This window comes from Fulmarus glacialis, unplaced genomic scaffold (assembly GCF_000690835.1).
Source record: "Fulmarus glacialis isolate BGI_N327 unplaced genomic scaffold, ASM69083v1 scaffold6347, whole genome shotgun sequence".
NCBI lineage: Eukaryota > Metazoa > Chordata > Aves > Procellariiformes > Procellariidae > Fulmarus > Fulmarus glacialis.
This window is the reverse complement of record NW_009221177.1, coordinates 16,626-30,032: the sequence shown is the minus strand read 5'-3', so window position 1 is coordinate 30,032 and position 13,407 is coordinate 16,626. Positions and strand designations below refer to the sequence as shown.

The window sequence follows — 13,407 nt, the reverse complement described above, 5'->3', positions numbered from 1 at the left end:
TTTTAGGACTCATACCAGCCCCCTTCCCTTGGGAATCTGGAGTTTTACAGTGTCAATACTTACTGAGGCGAAAGAAATGAATTGGCTGTTTAGCTGAGAGATGTTTTATTTCCAGAAGTTTATAAAATCAAGCAGTCCAACACTATCGGTGATGGACCCGATTTTTAAGACGTAAAAGAAACACAGTCCAGGAACTACAGTGTGAATGCAGAAATGCAGCGGAGGCAATTTGTATTCTGTTTACCAGTAAGTGATGACACATGGTGTGTGCTCTAGAAACTGAATGCCCAGATGAATTCAGATTTCTTTGTAAACTCCCCAAAGCAAGTTTATAGCAGTGTGTTTCTGGAATACTTCTGCATGGGTGGTCTTAGAAGATTCCAAAACTGTGCATTTTTCACTGGACTGTTAGGATTTTAGGTAAGTGTGTATCTATCTGTCTATCTCATTATTTGGTTTACAAAAAAAATACAAGCGATTATGTGTCTCAGATGCAATTGTTTTCACAAGTAAGTTACTGGAAGCTAATATTTGATTTTTGTTAAGTTACTGACGTTTGCTTGCTGTGAGATGATTTAGCTTTGTAATGCTGCAAATTCGGTTGAGAACTGGCATATGTTAAATCAGTGGCTCCACTGTCCTTGTCTTTTATTTTGTCTTTTTAGATTTGTAGCTGTAAATCTGTAGAGGGATTTAGAATAAAATCGAAGAATAGCCATCTGTGATCTCGCTGCTGATTTTATTTAAATAATGTATGAGACATAATTTGAACTTCTGTTTGCTTTTCCCAATGCACAAAAACCAAAGTCAGTGTATTACGGCTTACATGGAATAGAGACAGCCTGTTACAGCAAACTTGGTCATAAAGTCTTGTACAGCCAAGTGGAACATAAAATTTATCTTTGCTGTAATCTCTTAACGCTAAGAAGTTCCAGTAATAACTATCCTGAACTTTATTTGTCCTTTCTCACCGAAGGCGTACCATGCTGGACTGGGTGTGTGGTTTTTGCATGTGCCTGTAAGTTAGAGGAAAGATCAAAACTTACAAACACACTGACAAAAATGAATTGTGGTGGGAAATTTAAATATGCATTTAATGCTTTGTTCTCACGTTAGCTGACAGATTGTTTCCCATGTCATTTCTAATGTGTATCTTTTCCACTTTCAGTTACTATGTGGGCCAGCTGTTGTAATTGGTTGTGTCTGGATGGCTCACCCGAAGAGATGCAGCCGCAGCCGCAGCAGGGAGCCAGAGCCCAAGCCTATTCCAACCCTGGGTACAGCTCCTACCCGTCTCCCACTGCTTCCGAACAGAGCTGCAAAGCCTGTGGGGTCCACTTCGACAACTCCTCTAGGAAGGTGGGTTGTAAACATCTGCTCTGGTGCCGCTGACTTAGGGGAGTGTTCAGTTTGATTGCAATATGCCATCTGACTTTCATTTAATTACAAAAAGCCGATTTGAAGAGAAACGGGTGCATGTTAGAGGTCTCTGATTAGAGGACATGCTATATGGGAAAAGGCAGCTTGCCTTTGCTTCTGTGTCTTTAGTCATTCTTTCGCAATTAGCAGACGTAGTTAAAGATGACTGGCAATGTGGTAGTTAACCTTCAGTAGACTTGGCTTTCCCAGGCGCTGAAAGAAGAAAGCCAAACTGCTTATGGTCATTTAAAGGAGCATTAACTTGAACATGAGTTTTTAAATTTGTTATTTAAAAATACTAATGTCCTTTAAAGAAAAAAAAAAAAGTTGTGGCAAGAAGTTTAGTACTCTCTTTGTGCTTTCAGTAAAGGAAGGTGTACATATCTCTCTCCCAAACTATTGTTGCTCAAACTAAAAAGCCATAAAAGTTTATTGAGGGTGTGTGTTGAATTGATGAAGCTTGGTGCCAAAAAAAAAAGATGACCAAATCCATTTTATCTTGTTCGTAAACTTAATTTGTGAGCATATAGAAGCCAAAATAATTGCTGCCACAAGATTTTTCATTAGACAGCAAACCCTGTCTGGGACATTATTTGGGCATGGTGGTTCCTATAATGCTGCTTGAAAACTGTTTTCGTGAGGAAAGTTGTTCAAAGAAAGTTGTTCAGTTGTGGCTTAAGAAGTGTCTTATATATAGCACGTTACTGAACTTAATAATGTGAGAACTTAAAAATTACAGTGAATTTTGGCCACAGCCCTTTTAGATTAGATGGGGAAATTAATAAATTGGTCTTTCTTGCACCTTTTTATTCATGCATGCTGGCACATATCTGAGAAATGGTAGGTCTTGGCAGAGCTGTTGCTTTCTGCTCACAGAACAACAGGGATGTTTATGCATTTTTGCACTGAGAAGTGTTATTGCTCCAGATTTAAATTTTAGTAATATATTTTGGGGGTTGGATATATATGTTAATATATTTGGGGTATGTAAGTATGCTTAGACTTTTTCTGACAGTAGGCAGATTCTGGGTTAGGTGGGAATGGTGTACATGACTCCACATAGTGTTGTCTTTAACATTGTTCTCATTAATTTGATGTATCTTCGCAAACACTTGTGGAAAGAATTATTCTGAATCCAGTGCTTACGCTTCTGCATAGTAGCAAATAGTGGATGTAGATGATTCTGCTCTTGAAATGAAAACAATTCATGCAGTTAAGTATGGATTATACAGTAGTAGTATCACGGGAACCATGGTCCCATTTTTCCTGGTATCTTCTAAAACATGGGTTCTAATATAAGCTGTCTTTAAAGCAGTCTCTTGTATAAGAGTCATCATTATACTGCTCCAGATATGTGAAAACATACTGACTGACTGGGGCTAGGTGAAGTTCTGGTGTGCAAATTGTAGAGGATCTGCTAAAGCAATTTAAGACATTTCTGCCCCCAGCAGACTTCCCTGTTTTTCCGCTGGAGTTGGCTGTCAGTGTAACTGGGGCAGCAGAGTGCAACGTGTGCTTGTGTCTCAACTGCTCCCATTCAGTGCAGACTATCAATGAAAATGAGTTTGAGGTTTATATTCTATATTGTGAAGGGGGGCTCCTAAACCTTCCTTCCACCTTCTGCCACCACAACTAGTGCTCAGTAATCTTGGGGACTGACTTGAGCTCGATGGCTACAGGTGGCAAAGCTTAAACAGCTGCAGGAAGGTCTGCTAGATCATCCATCAGTCCTTGGTCTCTAGAAGAGAATTTGAGATAAAGAACTGAGTACATAACTTGTAAAGCACCGACATGTTTGTAAGCTATGTTAGTTCTTTAATCCTGTTGATATGGTCCAAGAAGTGTATGAAATCTCACTTTGCTGCAACGAGAGCACCGAAAACTGCATTTTGTCCCAAGAGAGGCAGTATCTTTGAACTCTAGTGTCCAGTTAATGTTTATATTGAAATACAATAGATAAAAATTAATTCCTTCTGCAATGGTGACCATAAGGATATCCTAGATGGCTTTTAAAAAAAATCAAAACAAACTAACAACAACAAAAAAACCCCCAAAGCAGAATGATGGTATCTTAGGTACTTGATCTTTTATCATAATTGTATTTTAATTTTCATATAACATGGCACCTACTAAGAGGATTGGGTAGGGGAAGTTTGGAGCATGTATTTATAAAATGCTTTTAACTGTTGGAGGATCTTTAAAGGATGTGAAATTTAATTATGGTAGCAAAAATCTCTGAGTTTTTTTAGTGTTTTCCTTCTCTTAGATGACTTTTTTGATCTTGATTTTCTGTAGCAAACTGATTCCACAAAATCTTTTAAATTTAAAACAAGCATTCCTCATTTCCCTTCTCTGCTGATAGAAAGCTATGGCAGGCATTCTTGGTGGATATGTCAGATTGTTATTCCTTCCTCCCCCATTTTCTGATTTCAGTACTTCAAATTGGCTGACATTTTCATGAAGATGCTTTTCTTTGCATACTTACAGAAGAAGCTTCTGGCAAGCTAGAGTGTAAGATTAAAAAAAAAAAAACCCCGAACAACGGTAGCCGTAGTGAAAGCTTGAATGTTGGCATTTCTTAATTTTATCCTGCATACGGAGAAGAGCCAAGTGTATCAAAGCCCCATCCTGGTATCTCTGGGAGACTAGCTGTTAGAGCAGACAACCAGAAACAGCTTCCATTCTGGACAGGCTTCTGATGTAGAGTATTTCACTTCTGTTTGACCATCCTGTGATTGTGTTGCCAGTTAGTAAGCATCATTCAGAAGTGGTCTGACCTTTTAGTAACAGGATTTAATTTACAATAACATTTGAAACAATCGTTCTGAAGAGAACAGTGTCTTCAATCATTGCCGTTTCAGAGTTCAACAAATATATCAAAGCTGTAAAAGCTGCTTAATACTGAGATGTGGCAAACAGCTTCTGTGCATGTTTAAATACTTGATGCTCAGATACAGGCTGGGGAATTTTTTTTTTTCTCTGAAGGTGAATCCTAGTGGTGAACTGATAAGCCAAAGACATGCCTGGTTTCAATTTGACTTCTCGAATGTATCATTTGATAACTAAGGCAGACTTGTGTTATTACTGTTAATTGCTTGCAAAAAGCATGTTGGATAATGCAGCCCTTGTGCTGTGCTTACTCACGTGATACCTAAACATGTAAGTACTCAAGTAGGGATTTTCTGGCTGAAAGGTCCTTGGCCATACAACCATTCCCTTTGGAGCCAGTTTGGCAATCTGCAGAGCCCAGGGGAGGCTTCCCCCGCCAGAGTAAAGCAGGGTTGTTTGTTTTTTGGTTGTTGGTGGTTTTTTGGGTTTTGTTTTTTTTTGTGATCGTTTTTTTTCCCCTCAGTTCTTCTGATTGCTCCCCTGTCAGAGATGGGTGATTGAGAGAGGGAAATTGTTGTCAACGGGGTTATTTTCCATTGCTCTGCGTTTGTGGAGTGTTTGTTCCCCTGCTCTAGAAACACGCACAACCAGTAGTTCCTGTCTCTGCCCTGAAAATTTCCCGAGAAACTGGATTGCTCCTGCAATCGTAGGGTCAAAAAAAATCAGTTACATACTAGTGTTTTTTATAATGACCAAGTTAAGGAAAACTTCGCAAAACTGAATGGTATGTGGAAATTGCCCTTCCTGTCTTGCTTTGTGATTGATGAAAGTCACTTTTAGTTGGCAAGCCCCCAAACAGCAATTTTGAGATGAATTTTCAAGTTTGCATGACCAGAGATTCTCTCTGTGATAGAAATTTTCATGTCTTAAAGTGCTTAGGCAGGAAATTGGGATTCTTGCTGCTGACTGTCATTCTAAGTCTATTACAGGGTCTAAATGAGAAGTCTGTTGGTTATAATTGTAAGGCTGTGTGTGGGGCAAGGGGGCTGCCAGGCTGTAAAGGGGATCAGAAGGAGCTTGTATAAGCAAGTAGTGTATTTACACCTTTTAAAACATGTGAAACATCTGCTTTCTTTGAACTGTGAAGTTAAAAATGTTTTTTAATCACTAGAAGCAATTCATGAAACAGTGTTTTTGTCTCTGAGTTTGTATTTGTTGCTTCTACAACTCTTCATGTCTATTTTTCCTTGCATAGCTCTGAAGGGTCAGGATGTCAGGATTTCACAGAGGTGCTTGTCTTCTCTGAGACTGTGAATTAGCATTTTTAACCAGCACTGAAACCAGTTCTTTCTTCCCTTAGGACTTTTTAAAAGGCGTGTAATGCGGCTGTTCTGCTGCTATTCCTATTGGAAAATGTAGAATTTGACTTTCCAAAGTGTTGAACAGTCAAGTTTCTGCAGAAGTCAACATGGACTCATGGACTGTGAGTGCTTGGAACTTCTGAAAATCGAGCCCTGAGTGACGAGACCAGAACAGTATAAAATATAAACATTAAACAAAAGAATTTAATCTGTAAAGTTTTTAAACATCTGGGGCCTAATATTTCCAAAACTTCCAACACTTTCTGTCAAGCACCTAACTGGCACACAGTGTGCATATTATTTTCAAAATAAGCTGGCTATTTTTGTTGCATAAATAAATGTTGAATTCTTTGATGTCTCTCAGACACTGTAAGCCTTGCTGTTTCCTTTTACTTTTACAGTGGAAAAAAAGATTCATTTACTGATTGCAGCAAATTGGAGGAAAAAAAAAGGGGGGGGAAGGGAGGTCACTCATAGCAAGTATTAAATTTATGAAATTGAGTAATGTTTTTAAGTAGTTCCCTCCAATGCTAGAGCTTTCTTAATGCACAGAGCAGTATTTCATGGCTTTATAAAGCAATGCACAACTAGCTGTAATTTACTTGAAAGTCTGCTGCCTCATAGGTATCTCCGGATTTCATCTGTGGCTTAAACTGGATGAACAGGTCCGGAATAAGGTGCAGAAAACTCCTGTCATTTGAGGGAATTGTCTTAGAATATAATATTTCATTTTGGGTAAATGGAGTGTAAATACTGCTTTTCTAAGAACTGTGAGTGATCTGCTCGTGGGATCAATCCTTTTCCTCATCTAGGAATATGAGTAACATATTTGGCACTTTTTCATAAATCAGAAGGTTTTGATTATGCTTTAACAGAGGCTACAACTTACTTGGCTTCCAGATGGTAGGGGAGCACTGCTTGCGGCCGTTGTGCACCTCTCTCGCAGGTCATGGTGCTTCAGTTTGATTCTGTTCCTTTCTTTTTACCAGCACATCTGCTTAGACTGTAAGAAGAATTTTTGTACGTCCTGCTCCAGCCAGCCTGAAGGTGGTCCCCTTCTCTGCCATCTATGCCAGCGTTTCCGAGCCACAGCTTTTCAGCGGGAAGAGTTGATAAAGATGAAGGTGAAGGATCTGCGAGACTATTTGGCACTCCGTGAGATTTCCACAGAGTTGTGTCGTGAAAAGGAGGACCTGGTATTTCTGATTCTTGGCCAGCAGCCTGTAATTACCCAGGAAGATCAGATAAGAACAAATCCATTTAATACTAGTGCCTCTGGACAGCAAGACTTTGTGATTCTCCCACCAACCAGCGTAGCATCTTCTACCTCACACGATACGTCTCCCGTGTCTGCAGATCCCATCTCAAGTTCACTAGCTCAGGAACATCAACAGGTACAGTCTCTAGCCAGAAGCATCTTTTGCAAACTCATTCATCTCTATTTTTGGATTAACTACTAAGGCGTTGCATGAGGTTTTCCAAGTAGATAATGTGCCAAGAAAGTTTTACGTTAACGATGCCTGCTTAAAAAGCAAGGAGGGCTTCTGTTTAGAACGGATGACAAAATACTTCAGTTGCATTTTACACATGATCTTTTCAGGTTTGTTTTTAATTTTGAAGTGAGGACCTCACACTTTCTTACAGAATAATTAGGAAAGTAAGATGAGTTATTTTACACTGCCTTGCTGTCACCAACTTTGATGTGCTATTCCCCTTCTACACTACTGGACTTTAATTTGGTGGGCGGTGCTGAATATATTGAACTCTGAGAACATCATCACCATTTTGAGATGTGTTTTCTCTGGTGCTCTGGTTCACACTTGCCATTGCCACTAGATACTCCTGTGACTGGTTCCTTTGGTACTTGATGTCTGTGTTGCTGCACAGATCTATCTTGTGTGTTGATGTCGACAACTTTCTGACGGTTGTATGTACGTGTTAGATGAAATGGTTGTTACTGTTCTTTAATTCGTGTGCAAGACAGCAAGCACAGTTGAAAGCAATTTTGGAACTGAAACTGATGAGAAAGATGATTGCAAGATGGGTGAGGTTTTTGGTGTCTTCTGCACTCGGATCAATAGAAGACAAAACCTGAGTCTGTTGTTAAGTCTTCAGTTTATGATGAACCCTGCAGTTCTGACGAACCTTGTCAGGGGCATTTGAGCTTAATTATTTTTTATTGACTTTGCTTTGTTTGTCTTTCTGCTATCTGGTATGGGAAGTTTACCCAGTGTTTGACATCTGCTCCTAGTCCTATTACGAAGTTAATAGGTGCATTTAGTTCCCTGTGGACCAGAGCTGTGAAAGTGCATGTACCTTCTGCTTCCTCAGCAGATATATCTAGTACAAAAGAAGAGTTTTCCTGGGAGGACATTTTTTACAAATCATTAAAAGGCCTTTTCATTCTCTGGTTTTCTGGATATTGCCATTCCAATTTTTACCAGCAAATTCAGCTCTGTTGTCTTCCCTTACTGCCCCATGATACGTTTCAGCTTCTTGTCTCTACTTGCGTGACATCCTGCTACAGTTCAGGCTCTTTCATCATTATCGTTATTCTTTTGCTTTGTAAATAGTAACAAGTCACCACTCAGATAAGTAGGATGGAAAAATTACAATCTCCTTTGTTAGTAGGGAAACCACAGAGGGGATTGATAGCTGCTGAGGGCAAGTCAGCTAGAATTACACTGCAGTTCCCTTCATTTTATTAAGTGCTCAAAGCAACTGCCCCTTCTCATTCTCCAGCTTTGTTGCTGCTGGTCCTTCACTTAGTATCTCCTATTTGTCTAGTCCAGAACCCACCTGAGGAGGTGTTTCTGTATGGTTACTTTGAAGATGACCTGTAGACTTTGAGCTGTGTTACAGAGGAGTCTTATACAGAGTCTTGCACTGATAGCCGATGTGCCGTCAGAGCTGTGATATCGCACCATGTCACACTGCAACACTTCAGTGAAGGATTGCATATATATACACGTGTATAAATTTGGTCTCCTCCTGATCCAGCCTCACAAGGATGTCATGTGGGATCTTACAGTACAAGTACTCGATCAGGGTTTAAATAAAGCAGGGCTTTAAAGGGTCAGATACTGCACTTCAGTCTCAAAAAGTTTTACTTGTTTAAAGTTTATTTGTTATTATAAGTGCTACACAGGAAATACCTTCTGTGAGTGTGCCTCGCTTTTACCTTGTGCTGCAGTTCGTCCTTCCAGTGGGCAGGGTTTGCGGTTATGCTGAACTATCGAGCTTATTTCCCTTTGGACACACAGAGATGTGCTGTTGGTGAAAGCTTTATTTCCTCTTCTAGGCAAATGGTTATGTGCCTCCAAGCCAAGTCGGTATGACAGGAGTCGAGAATGCAGCAGAAGCACCAACAGAGGAGGAGACACAGGTTTGTGTGTCCTAGAATTAGATGACAAGGAATACCAGATTTTCTAGGCCATATTTGACACCACAGAATCGTTACTGCAGAGAGATGGGTGGCTAAACAGTAATTCAGGCTGACCACCGGCAGACCCAATCAACCCCTTTCTTTAGCATCATCTTGTCCTCCACATATAAAGAACTGGTGTCACTTGGACACTATAATAGTAGAAATTATTAATTTCCATCCTAGGACTTGTGTTTCTGATAGATGAAGGAATTTACAGAGTAATCAGAGTTATATGTACGTCCAAACATGAATTCCTGCAAGTGCACGTGTTGAAAGTTGATTTACATTGTAGTGCTAGGTGTTGAGGGCAAGAATCATTCCATCTTTATTCCCTTCCAGTCTACTGACTCAGAAGATAACCTGGTGCAGGGGAGGAAGGCTTCTCTCTCTGATCTAACAAGCATCGGAGACATCAATGCACTCTCTGTGCGACAGCTGAAGGAAATTCTTGCTCGCAACTTTGTCAACTACAAAGGCTGCTGTGAAAAGTGGGAGCTGCTAGAGAGGGTGACTCGTCTTTATAAAGAGAAAGACCTTCAACATCTAGGTAAGAAACTTAGCAAGCATGTACCTGTTCTCCAGGTTTTCCCTTTCTACTGACAGTTGCAGAAGGGAATAGAACTTATCTTACATTTCTCTTTCTCAAGTGAGGAGGATGGAGGGAGTGTTTCTGATATGCACGTTAGAGTGAAAGTAGCTAAACTCTATTCACCACTACTTGTACTTGTTTAAGAAGAGAGCGTTATGGCAGCTCTGGAGAGAGACTTCCCTGTAGTAGCAACAAATGAGACCTCGGGATTCTGTATAGCTGTGGCACATCGTGCTCGTCACTGCATCACCCACGGAACAGCTGATGCGTGACTGTAGAGGGATGACTCTAAGCGCTGGGGTTAGCTCTTATCTATTGACTCGCAGCAACTGGCAAAGTGAGCAGGAAAATGCCACCAAAAAGCAGCCGGTCAATTCAGAGCAGGCCTGTGCTCAGTGACAGTGGCTCCCACTGCTGAACAGTTGTGGTTATCGGTGGCTTGACTCTGTCCTCTTGATCACAGAGTGTTCCTCCTGTGCACTGCCTGCTCCTGCTGGGCCTGCACAGTTGACTGATGAGGGGATAGTGGTGTGATAGAGGTGCATAGAGAATGTATCTGGCTTGACTTTCAGGTGCCAGTTTGCAATTCTAGGTGATTAGTTAAAAAAGACATATAATTGTAAATTATTTACAAGAGAAACATGTTTTAACACTTTGATTTCATAGATAGTTTTGTTTCTCAGTGTTGTCCGAAGTAGCGTTGTTTTCTTAAACGCATCTAAGCTTTGTCCTCTACGAATGATAAAAGATTTAAGACAACTGCTTTGGTTTTATATTATTCTTTCGTTGTATCTTGTGCTTTTGACAGAATTTATCCTTTTCTCTTAATCACTGTTGCCTGTGCGTGTGTCTCAGCTGTGCTCAACATTAGTGAGATTGTATAACATCAAAGAAACTGGCACAAGGGGCTACTCAAAGTGTAGTTCCAAGAAGCCAAACACTGCCTAAATTCAAAGGCTGTCTTAAAAATTGAGACATCACTTTAGATAGTTGCTTACCTTTGTGAAGCGCTAACTATTGTGTAAGCTGTTTCTTGCCAGTTGAACAACCTATCCTGCTTGAACCTCTGCATGGGGATCAGCAAAAAGCAGTTTTGGTTTAGTAATCTCCCTTCAAGGCTTTCATCTCCTGCTTAATAATACCACTTGAGTATTTTTTCCAGCTTCTCTTATTCTCACCAATAACTTTCTCTTCTTATGTTGCAGTTTCTGACACTGACGATCAAACTGGTAAGTGCTATTCTTAATCATAGAATTGTTTAGGTTGGAAAAGACGCTTGAGATCATCGACTCCAACCATAAACCTAACACTGCCAAGCCCACCACTAAACCATGTCCCTAAGCGCCTCATCTACACGTCTTTTAAATACCTCCAGGGATGGTGACTCAGCCACTTCCCTGGGCAGCCTGTTCCAGTGCCTGACAACCCTTTCAGTGAAGAAACTTTTCCTAATACCCAATCTAAACCTCCCCTGGCGCAACTTGAGGCCGTTTCCTCTCATCCTATCACTTTTTACTTGGGAAAAGAGACCCATGTTGCTTCATTCGCCTCATTGCCAGGAATCTCAGTGGCATTTCTGTTTTCATCACACAGAAATGACTGTGTAAAAGCTAAAACTTTTTGCTCCTTGCTGGGTGGTGGAGCAGATACATCCACATCAGTGTAGACGCAAGGGGAATTTTTTTTCAGACCTTCAGTGTGCAAAAGTACATTAGATAAAGCCAACTCACAGATTGCACAAAACCAACATACCTTTCTTTGTCTCATGCAAACCGTGGTCTCTTGTTTACTCAGGTGGTGCTGGGCTTCCTGTCACGGAGGACAACCTCTGCAAAATCTGCATGGACGCACCCATTGACTGTGTCCTGCTAGAATGCGGCCACATGGTCACTTGCACCAAGTGTGGGAAGCGGATGAGCGAATGTCCCATATGCAGGCAGTATGTGATAAGGGCTGTCCATGTCTTTAAGTCCTAAGTGTGTGTAAGAAAGACCGGTGATGCCTTAAAGCCTCATCTGCTGTTAGAGAAACGGTCAAAATCGCTACAAATAGTTAGGTCAGAGATTAGCATATGGACCCCATTGGAGGCTGGAAGTGAGGGAAGGATGAAGCCTGGGGAAGACTCTTACTCAAGCCGGGCTGTGCTCTTCCCACTATAGTGCTTTACACCACAGTGCCTGGACTCCTTGGAGCTTATTGCCAGCAGCAGACACAGAAATCATTAACAACGTACATTCTAGAGTAACTTGATCGCCTAGCGCTGGGGATAGATGGATGCTTGGCTTTCCACCACAAAGATCAGATTCAGAGGCTTCGTATTTTCCCCTGAATAATAAACAAAAGTGGACTGGGGTCTCAAAAACCGGCATTTGTTTTGCTGCTTAGGCTGTACACCCAGCAACAACTTTATTTTCAAAGATTAAAATTTTACTGTGCTGGTGTTTTTTTTTTTTTAATAATTTAATGTTAAATTCTTATGCTTGCAGGACAGGCAGCCAGCCTCCAATTTCCATATTCAGAATAAGTATAATTCTAGCCTAGTGCAATTGTGGAAAAATGTATAATTTTATTTGAAGATGGACTTTGTATTATTGAAAAATGTAAGGGGAGTGCGACTCTGTGAAACATACAGCCTTACCTTGTGTGGTGGTGGTTTTCTGTTTACATGCCAGCAAGAGGGAAATTTCTAGTTTGACTGTTGATTCCTTTGACTTCACAGGCTTCCTTACAGCATATGCCAGCAGTCGTTTTAAAAACGAACTGACTTCACTTGATTAAGGAGCTATGAAATCTAAGGCTTGAGTCTTTTAGAGGGTTTAGTGAGGAAAACATACAGCTAAAGAGTAGTAAGGATTCCATTGCTACACAATCATATTTAATTACAGGGGACTTTTTCTTTTTAGAGGGGAGACATGAAAGAAAGCAAACTTTATCTCCCTTAAACCAGTAAGATCAGCGATCATCATTGCAGATGCTTCTGTTCACTAATCAGCTTCCCCCCTGTCCTCCCCTTTACTCAGTTTCATGGTCCTGTTACATTCAGACTGCTTATCAATAGCAATTTATTTTGTACTCTTTCTGCTTGTGAGGGTGGATAGGAGATTCTGTGATCCGATACGTGACAATTTCAAGCCCTTACAGCCATCCTCATGAACAGCATGTTCATTTGCTTGAGAAAATTGTAACTGGCATATTTTTCCCTTGGTGGCCTGCAAGCATTCAGTCCATTTGGCTGGTAACACAGCTAGGTTTCAGAATCTTGATGCCTTAAATTTTCAGCCACTGTGGGATTGTATACTCATTTCAAGTCATTTGTGAAGTTGAGTACCTTCTTCTGCAGGTTTTTTCCTGTCTAGCTTTCCCCTTTGGTGGGGGGTGATTACTTAGTGTTCAAACTGAATCTCTGCATGGCTGCCAGCAGAGGAACAAGCATAAAAAAACAAGTGTCCACTTACAGCTTCTGGAGTACTGGAAGTGCAGTTACAGAAATGATCACCAAAGCCATCTACTTTTGCAATAAGTAGTAATATATGTTAACAGCAAATTAAACTTGTGTAATCTTTAACATGGAATATTGCATGAGTAGCAACTTGCTTCTCAACTGGTATGGAGTGGAGGGTCTCTACTCTGCAAGTTGGAATCAAAAAAGCACTTAAGAGGAAGAAATCTGTCACTCAGTAGGTAGCAGAACCTCTGCACTATTGAGGTGGTCTCTGAACTTCACAAAAATGCAACAGCTGCTGAGGTTTATTGAACTAAAAATTCTGAGTTTTACCTCTTTC

General features: G+C 40.6%; 1 protein-coding gene across 1 annotated transcript; it reads left to right on the top strand.

The window, feature by feature from the left end:
• The first annotated feature begins 1,171 nt into the window (after window positions 1-1,171).
• RFFL (ring finger and FYVE-like domain containing E3 ubiquitin protein ligase) lies at window positions 1,172-11,811 on the top strand. Its single transcript, XM_009580994.1, has 6 exons — window positions 1,172-1,359; window positions 6,599-7,003; window positions 8,911-8,994; window positions 9,376-9,583; window positions 10,831-10,854; window positions 11,420-11,811. Exons 1-6 carry the CDS (start codon window positions 1,174-1,176, stop codon window positions 11,599-11,601), a joined length of 1,089 nt encoding a protein of 362 aa, XP_009579289.1. The 5' UTR covers window positions 1,172-1,173; the 3' UTR covers window positions 11,602-11,811.
• The last annotated feature ends 1,596 nt before the right edge of the window (window positions 11,812-13,407 follow it).